The following is a 15,799-nucleotide window of genomic DNA, read 5'->3' as shown; positions in this document are numbered from 1 at the left end:
CCCTTGATGTAGCTCCCCACTTTCTTGATGGGCATCTTTCTGCAAGTCACTGGATTTCTCAGACCTTAGTGTCCTCATCCATAAAGAGAGAGAAGAGTTGGGAAGCTCGGAAGGAATACTGTGCATGCCAACTCATTGTAACCTATAGAGTGAGCTATTTATTATCAGGAAATGACGAAACACAGAAGATCAGCAACAAGCACGGGATCTCCTTTCTTCTTCAACTGTACGTCTAATGCTCTTAACACTCATTTTGTCTGGAGCTGCCTTATGAATGGAATAGGTAGTTGCTCACAGCTGAGGAATCTTTGCAACTCGTGGTGCGGTGTAGACTGAAACAGAGATGACATATGACGGGGACACGGAGTCCCAATTCTGTACTGAGCCCCAATTCTGTGCCGGCTCCAGAGCACTCCCATCTGGAGTGCTAATGTTTTAGAGATTCTTGCGCTAGTAATCAATCGACCCACTAATCTGGGGGAGGAATGGAGATCTTAACTTCAAAGGGAAGGACCAAATGTTCTGCCTCCTGTTGAAATTCCATACACTAACTGCAGAGACTGGGTGCCTTATTAACCTTGGGTGGATGCCCAAATGTTCAAAAGGTGAAAGTCCTCTTTCCTCCAGATCACAAGAGTCATTAAGCAATCATGCTGCTGAGTGAATGAACAAACGCTGAAAAGGCCCTTACATCGCTGAGATTTCTTGTGATGATGACTGCCGCCTGGTATGTGTTCAGAGCTCTGTGGTTTTCAACACGCTTTAGATCCAAGAGGAAGCAGAGTACAGCGGTGATGACAGCAGGCTCTAAACTCTGCCTCTTCTTATCTCTGTGACTGTGGCCAAGTTGCTCAACCTCTCTGAGCTTCAGTTTCCTGGAGATGGCCTCTTCATCCCCAGGGTATCCTAAGGATTACAGGACATAATGCCTCCCAAATGCTTAGCAAGTGCCTGGCACCTAGTCACTGCTCAATTAAAGGTGGCTATTCTTACTCCTGGCTCATTTGACTTCTGTTCTTAGGGAGGGAAAAGGATGGACAAAGCCTCATAGCCAGTTAGGACCAGAAGCAAGACTAGAATCTAGGCGCCCTGAGCCCTGGTCTTAGGCCAAGAACAACCATCACATCAGATGTGCATTTTCCTGTGAGGAGGCTCTCAATTACTCACCTGGCAATCTCACGGCTGATAAAAGAACTCTCCTTTGGGACCGATTTAATTTCATTATATTAAGACCTTGATGTAATAAAGGTTTCAAGACCTTGACTTGAAACATGTTTTTTTGTTAGTTTGTTTTTTGGGGAAAAGGACAAGAGAACCCGGTAAGCTGAATGTCTGAATCAGATCTCCGTGTTAAAGATGCTTGCAGGATGAGGGGTGGTGGTGCAAGAAATGTGCTTTCAGACGCACACAGCTTCCTGGCACTGGAGTGCAGGCTATCATCCCTGGATGTTATGAAGGGTCAGGGGGAGAGCAAGCGACAGAAATAGCCGAGATCCAGTTCAAGCCGCACCCAGCAAGTGCAAGCCCAGCTCCCACAAAACACCCCCTTTTGCCGCTGCATTCTGGGCCCTGCAATAACTTGCTGGGCCAGCAGGTTTCATGGTGAACTCACAGCCCATTCTGCATTAATCTGTCTATCTCCGTCCCTCGGGTCACAAACACCTGGTTGCTGAGCTCCTCAGCATGTGCGGCAGAGCTTCATGCTAGCGCCGGCTGTCTTCTTGAGGCTGCAGGGATTGACCAGCCATGAAAATTCAGCTGGGCTCAAACCAAGAGCTGCCCTGGCTGCTGGCTGATGACAGCAGCAGCGCCTGGCTTGGCTAGGCTCCATGCATACCTGTCAGGCCCAGCCAAAGGAAGGGGCTCCCTCAGTGAAATCCCCGTTGGAGACGATATGCATCTTACAAGAAGACAAGTGTGGTTTTCACTGTGAAGAGGACTCATCTGAGAGAGTTACTTCTGGAGCCTCGGGCGTTTTTTTGCATCTCCTCAATTGGGGAAAATCCTTGGTCTTCTAGGATAGCTTGGAGTTTCAGAAACAGTCAGGTCACTCAGAGCCAAGGGCAGAGGACAAGGTGTACCATGGAGGAGGGTGAACGGCTGATTTTGATCAAGTGCAAGGTGTGACTCTAAAGCAATGAATGTGAATTTTTGGCAAGGCTTGCAAACGACTCTAAAGGCCATCTGCAAAGAGAAGCCAAGCCCGAAAATGGCATGAGCAATGGCAACTTCTCCAGAATGAGGGCATCGATGGCCACTCCAAGGCCTTGTTCTAAGAAAAGTCCTTCCAGCATTGAGGTCTACACTGATCGAAATCAAAGCAGTTACTTACTAGTCACACTTTTTAAAGGGTGCTGATGGGGTGCGTGAGGAGAGGGGCAAGAGGCTCCCTGCGACTCCAAGCCACCACTCTTCCCTCCTGGGAATGGAAACACGTGTGGAACAAAGGGGAAACTGAAAGGCACTCTGAAACTGATCACGGCCTCTGGATGCATTACCAAGTGGTTTTTCTTCACTGACTCGGTTGTTAACCATCAAAGAGAAGCAAGAAATAAAAGGGTAATTAGGATAGAGGTTAGAGATTGCCTTCTAGAAGATGTCTGACTGAAGGGCTGGCAATTTGCAGGCGAGGCTACTGGCCAACTAATTACTCCATCTCTGCCATCTCATCTGGCTGCCATCTCTGTGAGAGCTGGAACTCTAGCAAACAAAGTTGTGTAAATGTCTACATCCCCAACTTGATACTACATTCTCAATACATTTTTGGTGGTAGACAAGGAGGAAAAAAAGAGAAGCAAGGTTTCAGTAATCCCCCCACACCTGTGCACATATCAGAACACTAACCTAAATAGAAAGCTAACTTACTATAAGTGGATTGCCCTTGGAATTGGAGAAGCCGGGCCCTCTAGTTATGTGAAATGACATTACCTCAGAGCTCCGAGCTTCCAGGTCTCTGAACAGGAAGCAGACGCACGGCTCTCTAAGAGCCATTTCCTCTCTGCTCTATTAATTTCAGAGATTAAGCAAGCCACTCCTCTGCAGACCTAATACCCTGAGATAACAGCCATTGTGTTTGTGGCAACTCCTACTAACCAAGCTAATCTTGGTAGACTGGCAATGTTGCAGGCTTTTATCGTCAACTAACCAGTGGTTCTCAAGGTCCTTCTATTATCCTGGCTCCTAGAGCCACCACCGGAATCCCTAACTCTGCATTTCAGACATACGGAATGATGTCTGGGTTCTAAGAAAAAAGCAGAAATTTGTCAAATCAGATTTTAAAAGGACACCAGGACCAGTGTTGAATGGGAATCTCTTTCTGTGATGTCCTCACTGGCTTCCTGCTCTCAGTGGTACCAGGAAACTAATCCAATGCATCTAGAGCCTGGCACTCCCACATTCCTGGTTTCTAAGAGAAAAAGTAGGCTTTCCTTCCTTCTCACCCTTGCTCAGTGTCTAGCTGAAGGGGTGCAGTGCAGAGATCGCTGGGCTGGGAATCCAGATGGAGCCTTAGACTACATTTCCCACGCTTTCAGAAACTCACAAGAGGCAAGCTTAGCTCGTCTCCTAGATCCTTTCTAGGTCAAGACTCTAGTTCCTTACCTTCTGACTTGGTTCCCTGCCACCAACTTTGCACAGAGAATTTCAATAACACATACTACGTTCAAGTTTAAGATTAGAAGCATTCAACACCCCCCTTCCCCCCAATAGCCCATTTTCTGACCGATTCCTGGAGCTTTCTGGGCTCCTGACGATTTCCCACCACGGTGAAATGGGGAAGCATGCTCTTGATTACAAGCCGACTTTTCCAGTCATCCATTGTTTGACCTGCAATTTTATTCTTGACTCTCCAAGGCGCTTCCCAAACGACCTAGACACAGGGCTTAGGGAGACAAAAAGTACACTGTCTTTCAGATATGAAGATGAGACCATTGACCCCGTGAATCACAGACTTTCATTCTGAGGACAGGTTTGGGCAGAGTCAGCCACATTCTTTTTCCTGTCCCTCTCCCCACCCCACCCCCCTCATTGAGCCCCTCCCACCACCAGGGATGAGGGGCACTTGTGAGGTAGTTGGCTGGGATGACATGGCACTTCCTGGCCATGGGCCAGAGCGAAGTCCACTGGGGAGCTGAGGGATGGGTGGAGAAGCAGCCCGATGTAACCAAAATAACACTGGGCTTGAAGGCAGGGAATGCGGGTCCTAGGTCTGGCTTTGCTTTTGTGTGGTACGCAGTGAGATCTGTGGAAAGGCTCTTCCGTTCTCTGACACAGTTTTCTTATATGAAAACCATGGTGGTTGGATCAGGTGATGGCTTATGGACCCTTCAGCTCTTCTAGTGTAGGCCTTATGGCCCACAGAAGGGGCAGCTCTCAACTCTGCCCGCTTAGCACCCAGCCAAGCGAGCTAACAGTTCATACCCTGACAGCCAGTGAAGGAAGCAATGGACGCTGGAGCAGGCTCGTGAAACTCCGGTGCACTGGTTTACAAAAAACTAACCTAGGAGGCTGTGATGGTGGCTACCCCAATGTATGCCCTCTATGAGGGCTGAGCAGACAGGTGCAAACCCATGTAAAGCTGTTTGTTTCATTTCGTTTTGTTTTTCTTGAATGTGGACATGAAATAAGAGCTCTGCTAAAGCATTCATATATGAGGGAAGCTCTCCTTCCCATAAATCTCCTTGGCAGTACAGAATCGGGCTCTAAAATTTCAATGTCCAGACTTCTGCCTCCAGAAAAATAGAGAAGTACTTTTCCCATTCTCTCACTGAGTACAACTAAAACCTCTGGACAATACATATAAAACAGACATGGGGAGACCCTGAAAGATGGAGAGAAAAAGGTAGACTAGATAGGCCTTGGGGCCTGAGGAACAACGTGATGATGAGCTCCCTGGGTTTTCTTTTTGTCTCATAGATCCTGGACATGGACCTGAAGAAGCCAGCAACCCAAAATGCCAATGCGCACAGACAAAAAGGCACCAGTTAAAAGCCTGCGCTCTTTAGCCAAAGGACCGGGACAAGGAAAGGGGCAGCTTACCAAGATAGAAAACTTTCATACAAGAACCATTCAAAAAGAAAAAACAAAAAGAACCACTTTAATTCAGCTAAACACTACGGAAAAAAAGTGTGGTTTCACTCAGTACCATCAGCTAAGGCCAAGTAGGGGCCCAGACTCCACTCCCATCTGGCAGTAACTATTCGTTTCTCCCTGTCCCCACCAGGGTGGTGTCAGAGGAGTCCTAATAGAGAGTCAGGACATTTGCTCCTGCATAGCAGTAATGAGTCCACATCCTACCCCTGCCAATGTCAGCAGAGGTCACACGGGGTCACACAGAGGTCACAGTGATGAGGCATTCCTACCCATCCCAGCCAGGGTGGTATCAGTGGAAGCCTAGCGGGGAGCTGGAACTATCACCACTGCCCAGCAGTAATAAGGAGCCCCAACCTGCCTGGTGTCAATGAAGGCTGAGTGGGGAACCTGGACTTCTATCCCCACGTGGCAGAAATGAGATGGTACTCCCCAGCTGCCCTGCCAGAGCATTGTCAGAGAAGTCAGCTAAAACAGAAGATCTAAATAAGTGTTGAACTAGAACCATCAGCCCAGAATCCTATACTCAGTGAAAATATGCTTTAGCTATGGAAGAGGAATCAAGACATTCTCAGATGAAGGAAAACTAAGAGGACTGGTTACCAGCAGACCTCTCCTGAGAGAATGGCTAAAAGAAGTTCTCTAAACAGAGAGGAAATGATCAAAGAAGGAATTTTGGACATCATCAAGGAAGAAAGAGCAATGGAAAGAGAAAAATATGGGTAAAGATAATAGACTTTCCTTCTCCTATCAAGTTTTCTAAATTATGTTTGATGGTTGAAGCACCAATTATAACATTGCATGCTGTGGTTCTAAATGTACGTGGAAGAAATTTTTAATACAATTGTATTACAAACAGAGGAGGGTAAGGGGGTGGAAAGAGAGGTAAGGTTTCTATACTTCACTCAAACTGGTAAAATGTTGACACCAGTAGACAGTGATAGGTTACGTGTATATGACGTAACACTTAAAGCAACCACTAAAAGTGGTATATAAAAAGATACACACAAAAACACTATATATGAATCATCAAACGGAATTCTAAAAAAGGTTCAAGTAACCCACAGGAAGTTAGGAAAAAGAAAATAGAGAAACAAAAATAAAGAATGAACAGAAAATAAAAATAAACTGGCAGAATTAAGCATTAACTTATCACTAAAGTACCTTAAGTGAAAACGATCTAAGTCCACCACTCAGAGACAGAGATTGGGAGAGCGGACTGAGAAAAGGACCCAACTATATGCTGTCTGCAAGATACTCACCTCAAATACCATGATACGGGCAGGCTGAAAGTAAAAGGATAGAAAAAGGTGTATCATGCAAATGTTAATTTTAAAGAACTAGCAGGAGTGGCTCTAGTAAAATCACATAAAGTAAAATTCAGAACAAAGAAAATTACCAGGGACAGAGAGGGACATTATATAATGATAAAAGGGTCAATCCACCAAGAAGACATAGTAATCCTAAATGTGTATGCACCAAACAACAGAGCTACATGATATATGAAGCAAAAATTAAAAGAACTGAAAGGATAAATAGAAAAATTCACATTTATAGTGGAGACTTCAACATCCTCTCTCAAAAACTGATAGAACAACTAGATAGAAAATCAGCAAAATAGAGAAGAATTCAACAACACCATCATCTAACAGGATCTAACTGACAATAGATCACTCCACCAAAAACAGAAAAATTTACATTCTTTTCAAGCACCCAAGGAATATATATCAAGATAGACATATTCTGACTATAAAACAGTCCAAAAAAATTTAAAGGAATTGAAATAATACATGGTGTTTTCTCTGACTATAATGGAACCAAAGTAGGAAACAGCAACAGAATGACAACAGGAAAAATCTCGAAACACTTGGAAACTAAACAACACACTTTAAAAAAATTCATGAGTCACAAGGAGGTCTCAAGAGAAATTTTAAAAATACATTGAACTGAATGAAACTGGAAATACAATATATGAAATTTGTGGGACACAGGTAAAGCTGTGCTGAGAGGTTAATTTATAGCACTAAACACAAGAGAAATGAGGAAAAGTCTAAATCAATATGTAATCTTCCACCTAAGGAACCAAGAAAGAGGAGCAAAATAAACCCAAAGCAAACAGAAGGAAGGCAATATAAAGAACAGACAGTGACATGGAAATGATACTGAAAACGGAAAAAAATAGTGAAACCCAATGGGGAAAAAGTAGTTCTTTGACAAAATAATAAAACTGACAAGCCCTAGCAAGACCGACAAAGGAAAAAAGGAAGACACAAATTACCAATATTGGAATGAAAAAGGGGATATTAGTACCAACCCTGTAGACATGTAAAGGATAATAAGAGAATACTACAGACAACTCTACACACACAAATTTGGAAGTTAGATGAAATGCACCAATTATTCCAAAAGCTCAAAATTCACCCAATATGAAATAATCTGACTAGCCTTATAATTATTAAAGAAATTAAATTCCTAATTTTAAAAAACTCCAGAAAATGAAAACTTCAAGCTCAGATGATTTCACTAAAGAATTATATCAATTCTTTAAAGAAGAAATAGCACCAATTCTATATAATCTCTTCAGAACATAGAAGAGGAGAGAATGCTTCCCACCTCACTGTGTTACCCTGACAGCAAAGGTAAAGGCTGTACAAGGGAGACAACCACACACTAATATTTCTCATGCATACAGACACAAAAATCCCAAACAAAGTTTTAGCAATTTCTGAGAAGAATTATACATTATGATCAAGGGAGGCAAGGCTGGTTCAATATTCAACGTCAATTCACATTATCCACCATATTAAAAGGCAAAAGAACAAAAACTATATGATAACCTCAAAATAATATTGAAAGAGAAGAACAAAGTTGCAGGATTCACACTTTCCAATTAGCAGCTTTATTTATAATAGCCTCGAACTGGAAACAACCCAGAAATCCTTCACTGGATGAATTGCTAAACACACTGGTACGTGAATACCATGGGATGGCCAACCCTGGTGGTCTAGTGTTTAAGATTCTGCACTCTCGCCACCACAGCCTAGGTTCATTTCCTGGTCGGGGAACCACACCACCCATCTGTCAGTTGTCATGCTGTGGTGGCTGTGTGTCGCTGTGATGCTGAAAGCTATGCCACCAGTATTTCAAATACCAGCAGAGTCACCCATGGTGGACAGGTGTCAGTGGAGCTTCCAGACTAAGACAGACAAGGAAAAAAGACCTGGCCACCCGCTTGCAAAAAAAATGGCCATGGTAACCCTATGAATGGCATTGGAGCATTGTCTGATAGAGCGCTGGAAGGTGAGAGGATGGCTCAGAAAGACTGGGCAGGGTTCCGCTCTGCTGTACACAGGATCACTAGGAGCTGAATCGACTCAATGGCACTAACAACAAATACCATAGAATACTACTCAGCAATAAAAAGACACGACTGTTGGTATACACAATGACCTGGATGAATCCTCAGGGAATTATGCTGAGTAAAAAAAGCCAATCCCCAAAACTTACATACTGTGTGATTTATTTATATAACATTCTTGAAATGACAAAACTACAGAAATGGACTGATTAGTGGTTGCCAAGAATTAAGGAGGGGGTCAGTGTGGGACGGAAGTGAATGTATCCATAAATGGGGAACATGTAGGATCCATGTCGTGATGGAAATGTTCTGCACCTTGACTGCACCAACGTCAGAATCCTGGTTGTGATATTGTACTATAGTTTTGCAAGATGTTATCATCAGGGGAAGCTGGCTAAAGGGTGGATGCGATCTATTTGCATTATATCTTACGCCTGCGTGTGAATCTATGATTCTCTCAAAACAAAAAAATCCAATTAAAATCACATGATCATACCATTTGATGCAGAAAGAGAAGCACTTCACAAAATTCAACACACAATAATGATAAAAACTCTCAGAAAACCAGGAACAGAGGGGAACTTCCTCAATTTGATAAAGAATATCTGTAATAAACTTACAACTAACATCACACTTTAATCGATTAAAAACAATGCTTTCCCTCTAAGATGGATAACAAGGCAAGGATATGTTCCTCTCTTCATTGCTTGGATCAAATCAATATGTTGTACACCTTAAACTTACACAATGTTGTACGTCAAATATATCTCAATTAAAAACAACAACAAAACCCAAAAACATAATCCTGGAAGTTCTAGCTAGTCCATAAAGGCAAGAAAATGAAATAAAAAGGCATACATATTAGAAAAGAAGAAGTAAAACTCTCTCTATTTGCAGTTGACATGATTGTCTACATGGAAAAGCTTAAGCAATTTATAGGAATAATAAGTTCAGGAATAATAAGTGAGTTCAGGGAGGTCTCAGGATACAAGATCAACACATAAAAATCAATTGCATGTCTATATACCACCAATGAACACATGGACATTGGAATTAAAAGCACATTATTGCTCAAAAAATTCTTAGGTGAGAACCAAGCAAAGCATGTGTAGGACTGGTATGCTGAAAACCACACAACACTGTTGGAAGGAATCAAAGAAGATCTAAATGAATGGAGGGACGCTCTGCGTTTGCAGATTGGAAGACCCAACATACCAAAGATGTTAACTTTTCCCCAAGTGGTATACAGCTTTAACCAAATCCTATCAAAATCCCAGCGAGATTTTTTGTAGATATAGACAAAATTCTTCTAAAATTTATATGGAAAAGCAAAGGAAGCAGAAGAGCTGAAACAATTTTGGAAAAGAAAGAATAAGTGGAAGGAATTGATCTACTCGGTTTCAAGACATTCTATGACTACATTAATGAAGACTGCGTGGTACTGGCAGAGGAACAGACACATAGGTAACCGGAAGAGAAGAGAGAACCTGGAAATAGATCCACACAAATATGCCCAACGGATTTTTGACAAAAGTGCAAAAACAATTCAGTGCAAGAATGATAGTGTTTATAAGACACGGTCTGGGAGCAACGTAACATCTATAGGCAAAAAGTGAACCTCAACCTCAACTCCATACTTTACAGAAAAATTAACTCAAAATGGACCACAGAGTTAAATGTAAGACAAAACTATACAAGTTTTAGAAAAGGGTAGGAGAAAATATTTGGGATGCGGAGTTAGGCAAAAAGTTCTTTCTTACACTTGACATCAAAAGCATGACCTGTAACAGGAAATTTTGATAAACCAGATGTTACCAAAAGTGAAATCTTTTGCTCTGTGAAAGACCCTGTGAATAGGATGAACAAACAAGGTCCAGACTGGGGAAAACATCTGCAAACCTCAGATCTGATCCAGAACAACTAGCTGGAATAGATAAAGAATCTCAACACTCAACAGTAGGAAAACCAACCATCCAGTTAGAACACGGGCAAAAGACACGAAAAGACACTCCACTGAAGAGTTTCTACGGATGGCAAACGATGTTGGAGATCATTACCCATTAGAGAAATGCAAATTAAAACCACAATGAGATACCACTATATATCTCTCAGAATAGCTAAAATAAAAAACAGTGACAACACCAAAAGCTGGTGAGACTGCAGAAACTGCATCCCTCATCCATCGCCGGTGGGAATGTAAAACGGTGCAGCAAGGCAGGCTGGCAGTGTCTTATAAAACTAAACACGCAACTATCGCATGACACAGCAATTGCACTCTAGGGCATTTATCCCAGAGAAATGAAAATTTATGTCCACATGAAAACTTGTAGCTATTTCCTGGTTCTGATATTGTACAACTGTTACATAAGCTATAACCATTGGGGGCCTCTCTGTACTGTGTTTGCAACTCCCTGTTGATCTACAATTATCTCAAAACAAGAAGCTAACTGCTATTCAAAAAAGATTTCAGTGCCCAGATCCAGGGGCGACACTGATTCTTCTTATTGCCTCTGGGATATGTCCTAAGTAGCATGCTTTTTTCCAAGCAATTTACAAAAGTTTGTACAGACCTTTTTATTCTTTTTTTTGGTGAGGAAGATTGGCCCTCAGCTAACATCTATTGCCAATCTTCCTCTTTTTGCTTAAGATTGTCGCTGAGCTAACATCTGTGCCAATTTTCCTCTATTTTGTATGTGAGATGCCGCCACAGCATGGCTTGATGAGCGGTGTGTAGGTCCGCACCCAGGATCCGAACCTGCGAACCCTGGGCCACTGAAGTGGAGCCCGTGAACTTAACCACTATGCCACTGGGCTGGCCCCCAGACCTTTTTATTCTCTAAAAAACAATCCCCACCCAAATCTTTCTTGAGTGTTTCAAGGATCAAGCCCGAGGCCTTGGCTGTGACCTCACTTAAATACTAGAGTCTAGAGAGACACACCAATGAGGACAAAGTGGTATATAGTATACAACGCACCCAAACAAAAATGGAGAAAAGAGACCTCATTTACTGCTGAGGCCATCACTAACTCCCTGGCCCAGTGGCTCGAGTCTGTGTGGGGGATGGAGACCCAGATCTCATTTCAGGGCTGGCAATACAAAGCCTATGGACATCAAACAAGCTATCCATTCGGCCTTAAAGAAAAATGGGAAAAAAAAAATAATAATGCTTTGGCTTTTAAAGACTCCACTCCACTAACATCTTGCCCTGCCCCTTTGTGGCTCCCAGCAGCCAACATAAAGGGGACAGGTAGGGGTAATGGCCAGAGCTTCCTGAACGAAGGCTCAATTTTCTGGTCTGCAGGAGCAACCTGCTGGCCCACCACCACACCACCGTGCTTGGGTGGTGGCTGGGCCCAGGGCTGAGGAGTGTGGCCAATGGAGGGGATGCTGGCAAGAGATCTCTGCTTGGAAATTGACTTTGTTTGGCCTAAGCCAGAAGGGGTCTCTCACCCTCAGCACACCAGCCTCTGGCCATGGTCTCATTTCCTCTTTCCCTCTAGATGAATGTGGGCCCGGGAAACAGCCCTGGGGCAGACCTTTCTGTCCACTGCAGGGATAAGCCAGTTTCCCACCCCAGAGGCGTGCTTGGGCTCCTTCTCCCCGCCTCCAGGAAGCTTATGCCCCCAATAAAAAGAAACCAAACCCCTGGCAACATTTCTCACCCAAGCACAATCCAGGGCTGTAGATGAACCCCAAAGCCATCTGCCCCATGCGCTGTGGATTTCAGCCTCATAAATCTATGTGCTCTACCCATGTTGTATTTAATGCAGAAAGAAAATGACCCCATCCTCAAGTAAGTTAATGCTCCAGGGAGATGCGTTGCTCTGTGGTTTTGTAGCCTGTGCACATGGGGAGTGGGGTGTGGTGAGGGGGTGTACTCAGACCTCAGCTTCAGAGCAGAGGCCTGTGGGCAGTCTCCCTTTCTCCCTCAGGCTCTAAGCACATGCCTGGGGGCCCCTAGCCACTCATACGCAGAAGATATCTGGGTGATATCGGTCTGAGCTCTGAAGGCACTCTAGTACCTCTGGGGTCATCACTGGCTCACCCCTCCCCGTGTTAGCCAAGGCCTCCAGTACCTGACCTCTTACTTCCCAGGCCAGATCCCTGAGGTCCATCTCAAAGTGCCAGCTGGGGCCAGCTCTACCTTGTTGCCACCTGACTCCAGGTATGACAGAGGAAGGAAATCAGGAGCCAAATCAAAGGCACTAGGAAGGAGGGAAGGAGAGCATGAGGATACCACAGGCGCAATCTTGAAGGACCGAAATCTTCTTTAAAAGCACAAAGGAGCCCTAGTACCACCCCCCGACTCCACCCCCGCCACAGCCCCCACCAAATTAGAGAAGAAATGAGCTAATAAGGAGCAGACGCAGCCTTGGGCTTCAGACGGGAAGGTCAGAAGGTGAGCTGCACTGTCAAGCCAAGTTGGGTGACTACTTCTGAGGTGCACCCGACACACCTGAGTGTGTTCCTCATCCTGATTGCTTCTTCCTCTGCCCTCCCGGATGGGGAGAGGGTGAGGAGACGGGTGCTGCTCAGCAATTCCCAAGGAAATCTCTGAGGCCAAGATGCCCCACCCCGAGTCTCCAGATCGTTGGGCAGATTTTTGGTCATGATGGAAGATATTCGATATTAAAGGCTTCATTTTGCAAGGGTGGAATTTAGCCCCCAAAGCAAAGAAAAAAGTAGAAGACCTCCGGGTTTCAAATGGAACACATCTAGTTGGGTGGAGGTAATGTTGATGGCAAAATAACTCAAATCTGTCTTCAAACATGTACACTGGTGTTATGGGTTGAATTGTGTCCCCCCCAAATCCATATGTTGAAGTGCTAACCTTCAGTATTTCAGAATATGACTTTATTTGGAAATAGAGTCATTGCAGATGGAATTAGTCAAGGTGGTGCCATACTGGAATGGGTGGGCCCCTAATTTGGTATGACTAGTGTCCTTATAAGAAGGGGAAATTTGGACACAGAGTGACAAACACATGGAGAACATCACGTGGATAGTGGAGTTATGCTGCCACAGCCAAGGAACTACCAAGCACTAGAAGAAAGACCTGGAAGAGATCCTTCTGTGGTGCCTTCAGTAGGAGTGCGGCCCTACTGACACCTTGATCTCAGACTTCTACCTTCTAGGACAATGAGAAAATAAATGTCTGTTGTTTAAGACATCCAATCGATGGAACTTTGTTACAGCAGCCCTGGCAAACTAATACACTAGGGATAGAAACACTTCCACAGGGAAGGTGCAGATGCTAGTGAGGATGGGTCTGTGTCCACAGCAGAGTGTGCTCACTGGTTACTCTGAGCTTCTGGGCTTACTTACTCTTCTGTGGGGAAGGATCACCTCTCGTTAGGATGACCAAGAGCGGGAGTGTCCCTAGTCCAGAGCAGTCTTTGGCTTTTGGCACTTAGAGAACACGCAGTTCTGGACTTTTATTACTCAGCCCGCCCCAGTAGCCTGAAGCCAGGGATCATCCTATCCCAGGCAGCTCTGAACTAGAGCACCTGACACACTGCTTGGCTTGTGGCAAATGCTTTACAAACTTTTATAGACAAAACTGTGGTGCAGGGGCCATGTGGGAATGGAGAAGAAGCAATGGGAAAGAGGCACCTCCAATGAAGATTCACATGCTCGATGGTTGGCTGTATCAGACCAGGAGGCTAAGGCCTCTCCTGTCTTCCAGACTTCCAGCCTGAATGTTGGAAAGAAGTGTGGGGCTGTTGATAGGCAGAGAACACTGCATGAGGAATAAACCCATCAACCCACTGCCATCAATCATGGCCACTTTGGGCTCTAATCACTGCAGATCACCCTGCTCTAAAAGGGACTAGCTAACTGTTACTAATTACCACCTGCCACTAACAATCTTGGTATTAAGCTTGGCATGAGTCAAGTAGGATGCCCTGGTACAGCAGGAGCCAGACTAGGGAGAGGCAGGTAGAGCCCTGGCTGGAGATAGGCAGGTCAAGGGTTCAGAAGGCCAGGCTTCTAGATGTCCGTATAGTCGGGGCTTTAGAGCCCAATGACAGGCCCTGAAGCAGAAAAGCTGTCTCCTCAGTCATGAGTTACGGGGCACTGGGGAAGCTGCTTAACCTCAAAGACTCAGTTCCCTCACGTGTCAAATGCAAAGTTCTATACAGAAATCTAACAGCTACCATTGGGTGTCCACTATGAGTCAGGCATCTGGCTTGGTGATTTACATAGAGTATTTCACCAGCTCTCTTCAACATTCCTACAAGGTACATATGAAGAGCTTCCTTTGTGTCCCCGTGGCCCTTGGCAGCAAGTACTTGTCTAGCATGTAGCTCCCCCTCTAGACTGTAAGATCCGTGAGGGAAGGATGCGTGCCTTCTATGTGGCTGCAGCTCCAGTGTTGAGAGCACACAGTAGAGGATCAGGAACGATGTGCTGAGTGGGTCTGCAGAGTGGGTTCAAGCTGGGGTGGTGGGCTGGACTAGAACTCTCTGAGGCAGTCCCTGAGCCCAGAGCCTTGACGACTTGGTGTGTTCGAGCACATGCATCCTTAGGTATGCAGAATACGTCGTTCAGTATTTCTGTGCATTTGAAAGGACTGTTTTGACAGTACGCAAGAGCTGTAAGACATACAATTATAACCTTGTGCTAATAAATATGTCAATATTCTAAAACACTACTTTTAGTTTTTAAAAGTTGACTTTAAAAAGTCCAAAGTGACGTGGAAAAATTGGAACCCTCATATATTACTGGTGGGAATGTAAAATGGTGCAGTCACTCTGGAAAACATTCTGGTGGCTCCTGAACAAGTTAAACCGAGAGTAGCTGTCTGATCTAGCAATTCCACTCTTGGATCTGTATCCAAGAGAACTGAAAACAGGTCCATATGAAAACTTGTACATGAGTGTTCACAGCAGCACTATGCATAACAGTCAAGAGGCGGCGATAACCCAAATGTCCACCAACTGGTGAACGTATAAGCAAAATGGGGTCTATCCATACAATGGAATATCATTCCATCACAAAAAGGAATGAGGTGCTGAGACACGCTACGACATGGAAGAACCCTGAAATCATTATGCTAAGCGAAAGATGCTGGGCACAAAAGACCACATATTGTATGATTCCATTTATATGCAATGTCCAGAATAGACAAGTCCATAGACACAGAAAGTAGATTTGTGGTTGCCTAGGGATGGGGGGAGAGGGAGAATGTAGAGTGACTACTAATGGATATAGGGTTTCTTTTAAGGGTGATGAAAATATTCTAGAATTAATTGTGGTACTGGTTGCACATCTCTGTGAATATACAAGAACACGTTGGATTGTACACTTTCAAAGAGTGAACTGTATGGTATGTTAACTATATACTAATT

General features: G+C 44.3%; 1 protein-coding gene across 6 annotated transcripts in view; it reads right to left on the bottom strand.

The window, feature by feature from the left end:
- MAMLD1 (mastermind like domain containing 1) overlaps nucleotides 1–15,799 on the bottom strand; it is a 126,358-nt gene that overhangs the window by 58,366 nt on the left and 52,193 nt on the right. For 5 of the 6 annotated variants that reach the window (XM_070502356.1, XM_070502357.1, XM_070502359.1 and 2 more), the window contains one exon: nucleotides 3,722–3,880. The exons of the other annotated variant lie outside the window; for it this stretch is intronic. In XM_070502356.1, the coding sequence (XP_070358457.1) occupies nucleotides 3,722–3,817 (96 nt within the window). In that variant the 5' untranslated portion in view covers nucleotides 3,818–3,880. The remainder of the gene's footprint in view (nucleotides 1–3,721; nucleotides 3,881–15,799) is intronic. 6 annotated transcript variants of the gene reach the window in all.

The sequence above is a fragment of the Equus asinus genome, chromosome X, assembly GCF_041296235.1.
Source record: "Equus asinus isolate D_3611 breed Donkey chromosome X, EquAss-T2T_v2, whole genome shotgun sequence".
Lineage (NCBI taxonomy): Eukaryota > Metazoa > Chordata > Mammalia > Perissodactyla > Equidae > Equus > Equus asinus.
This window is presented reverse-complemented; position numbering and strand designations above follow the sequence as displayed.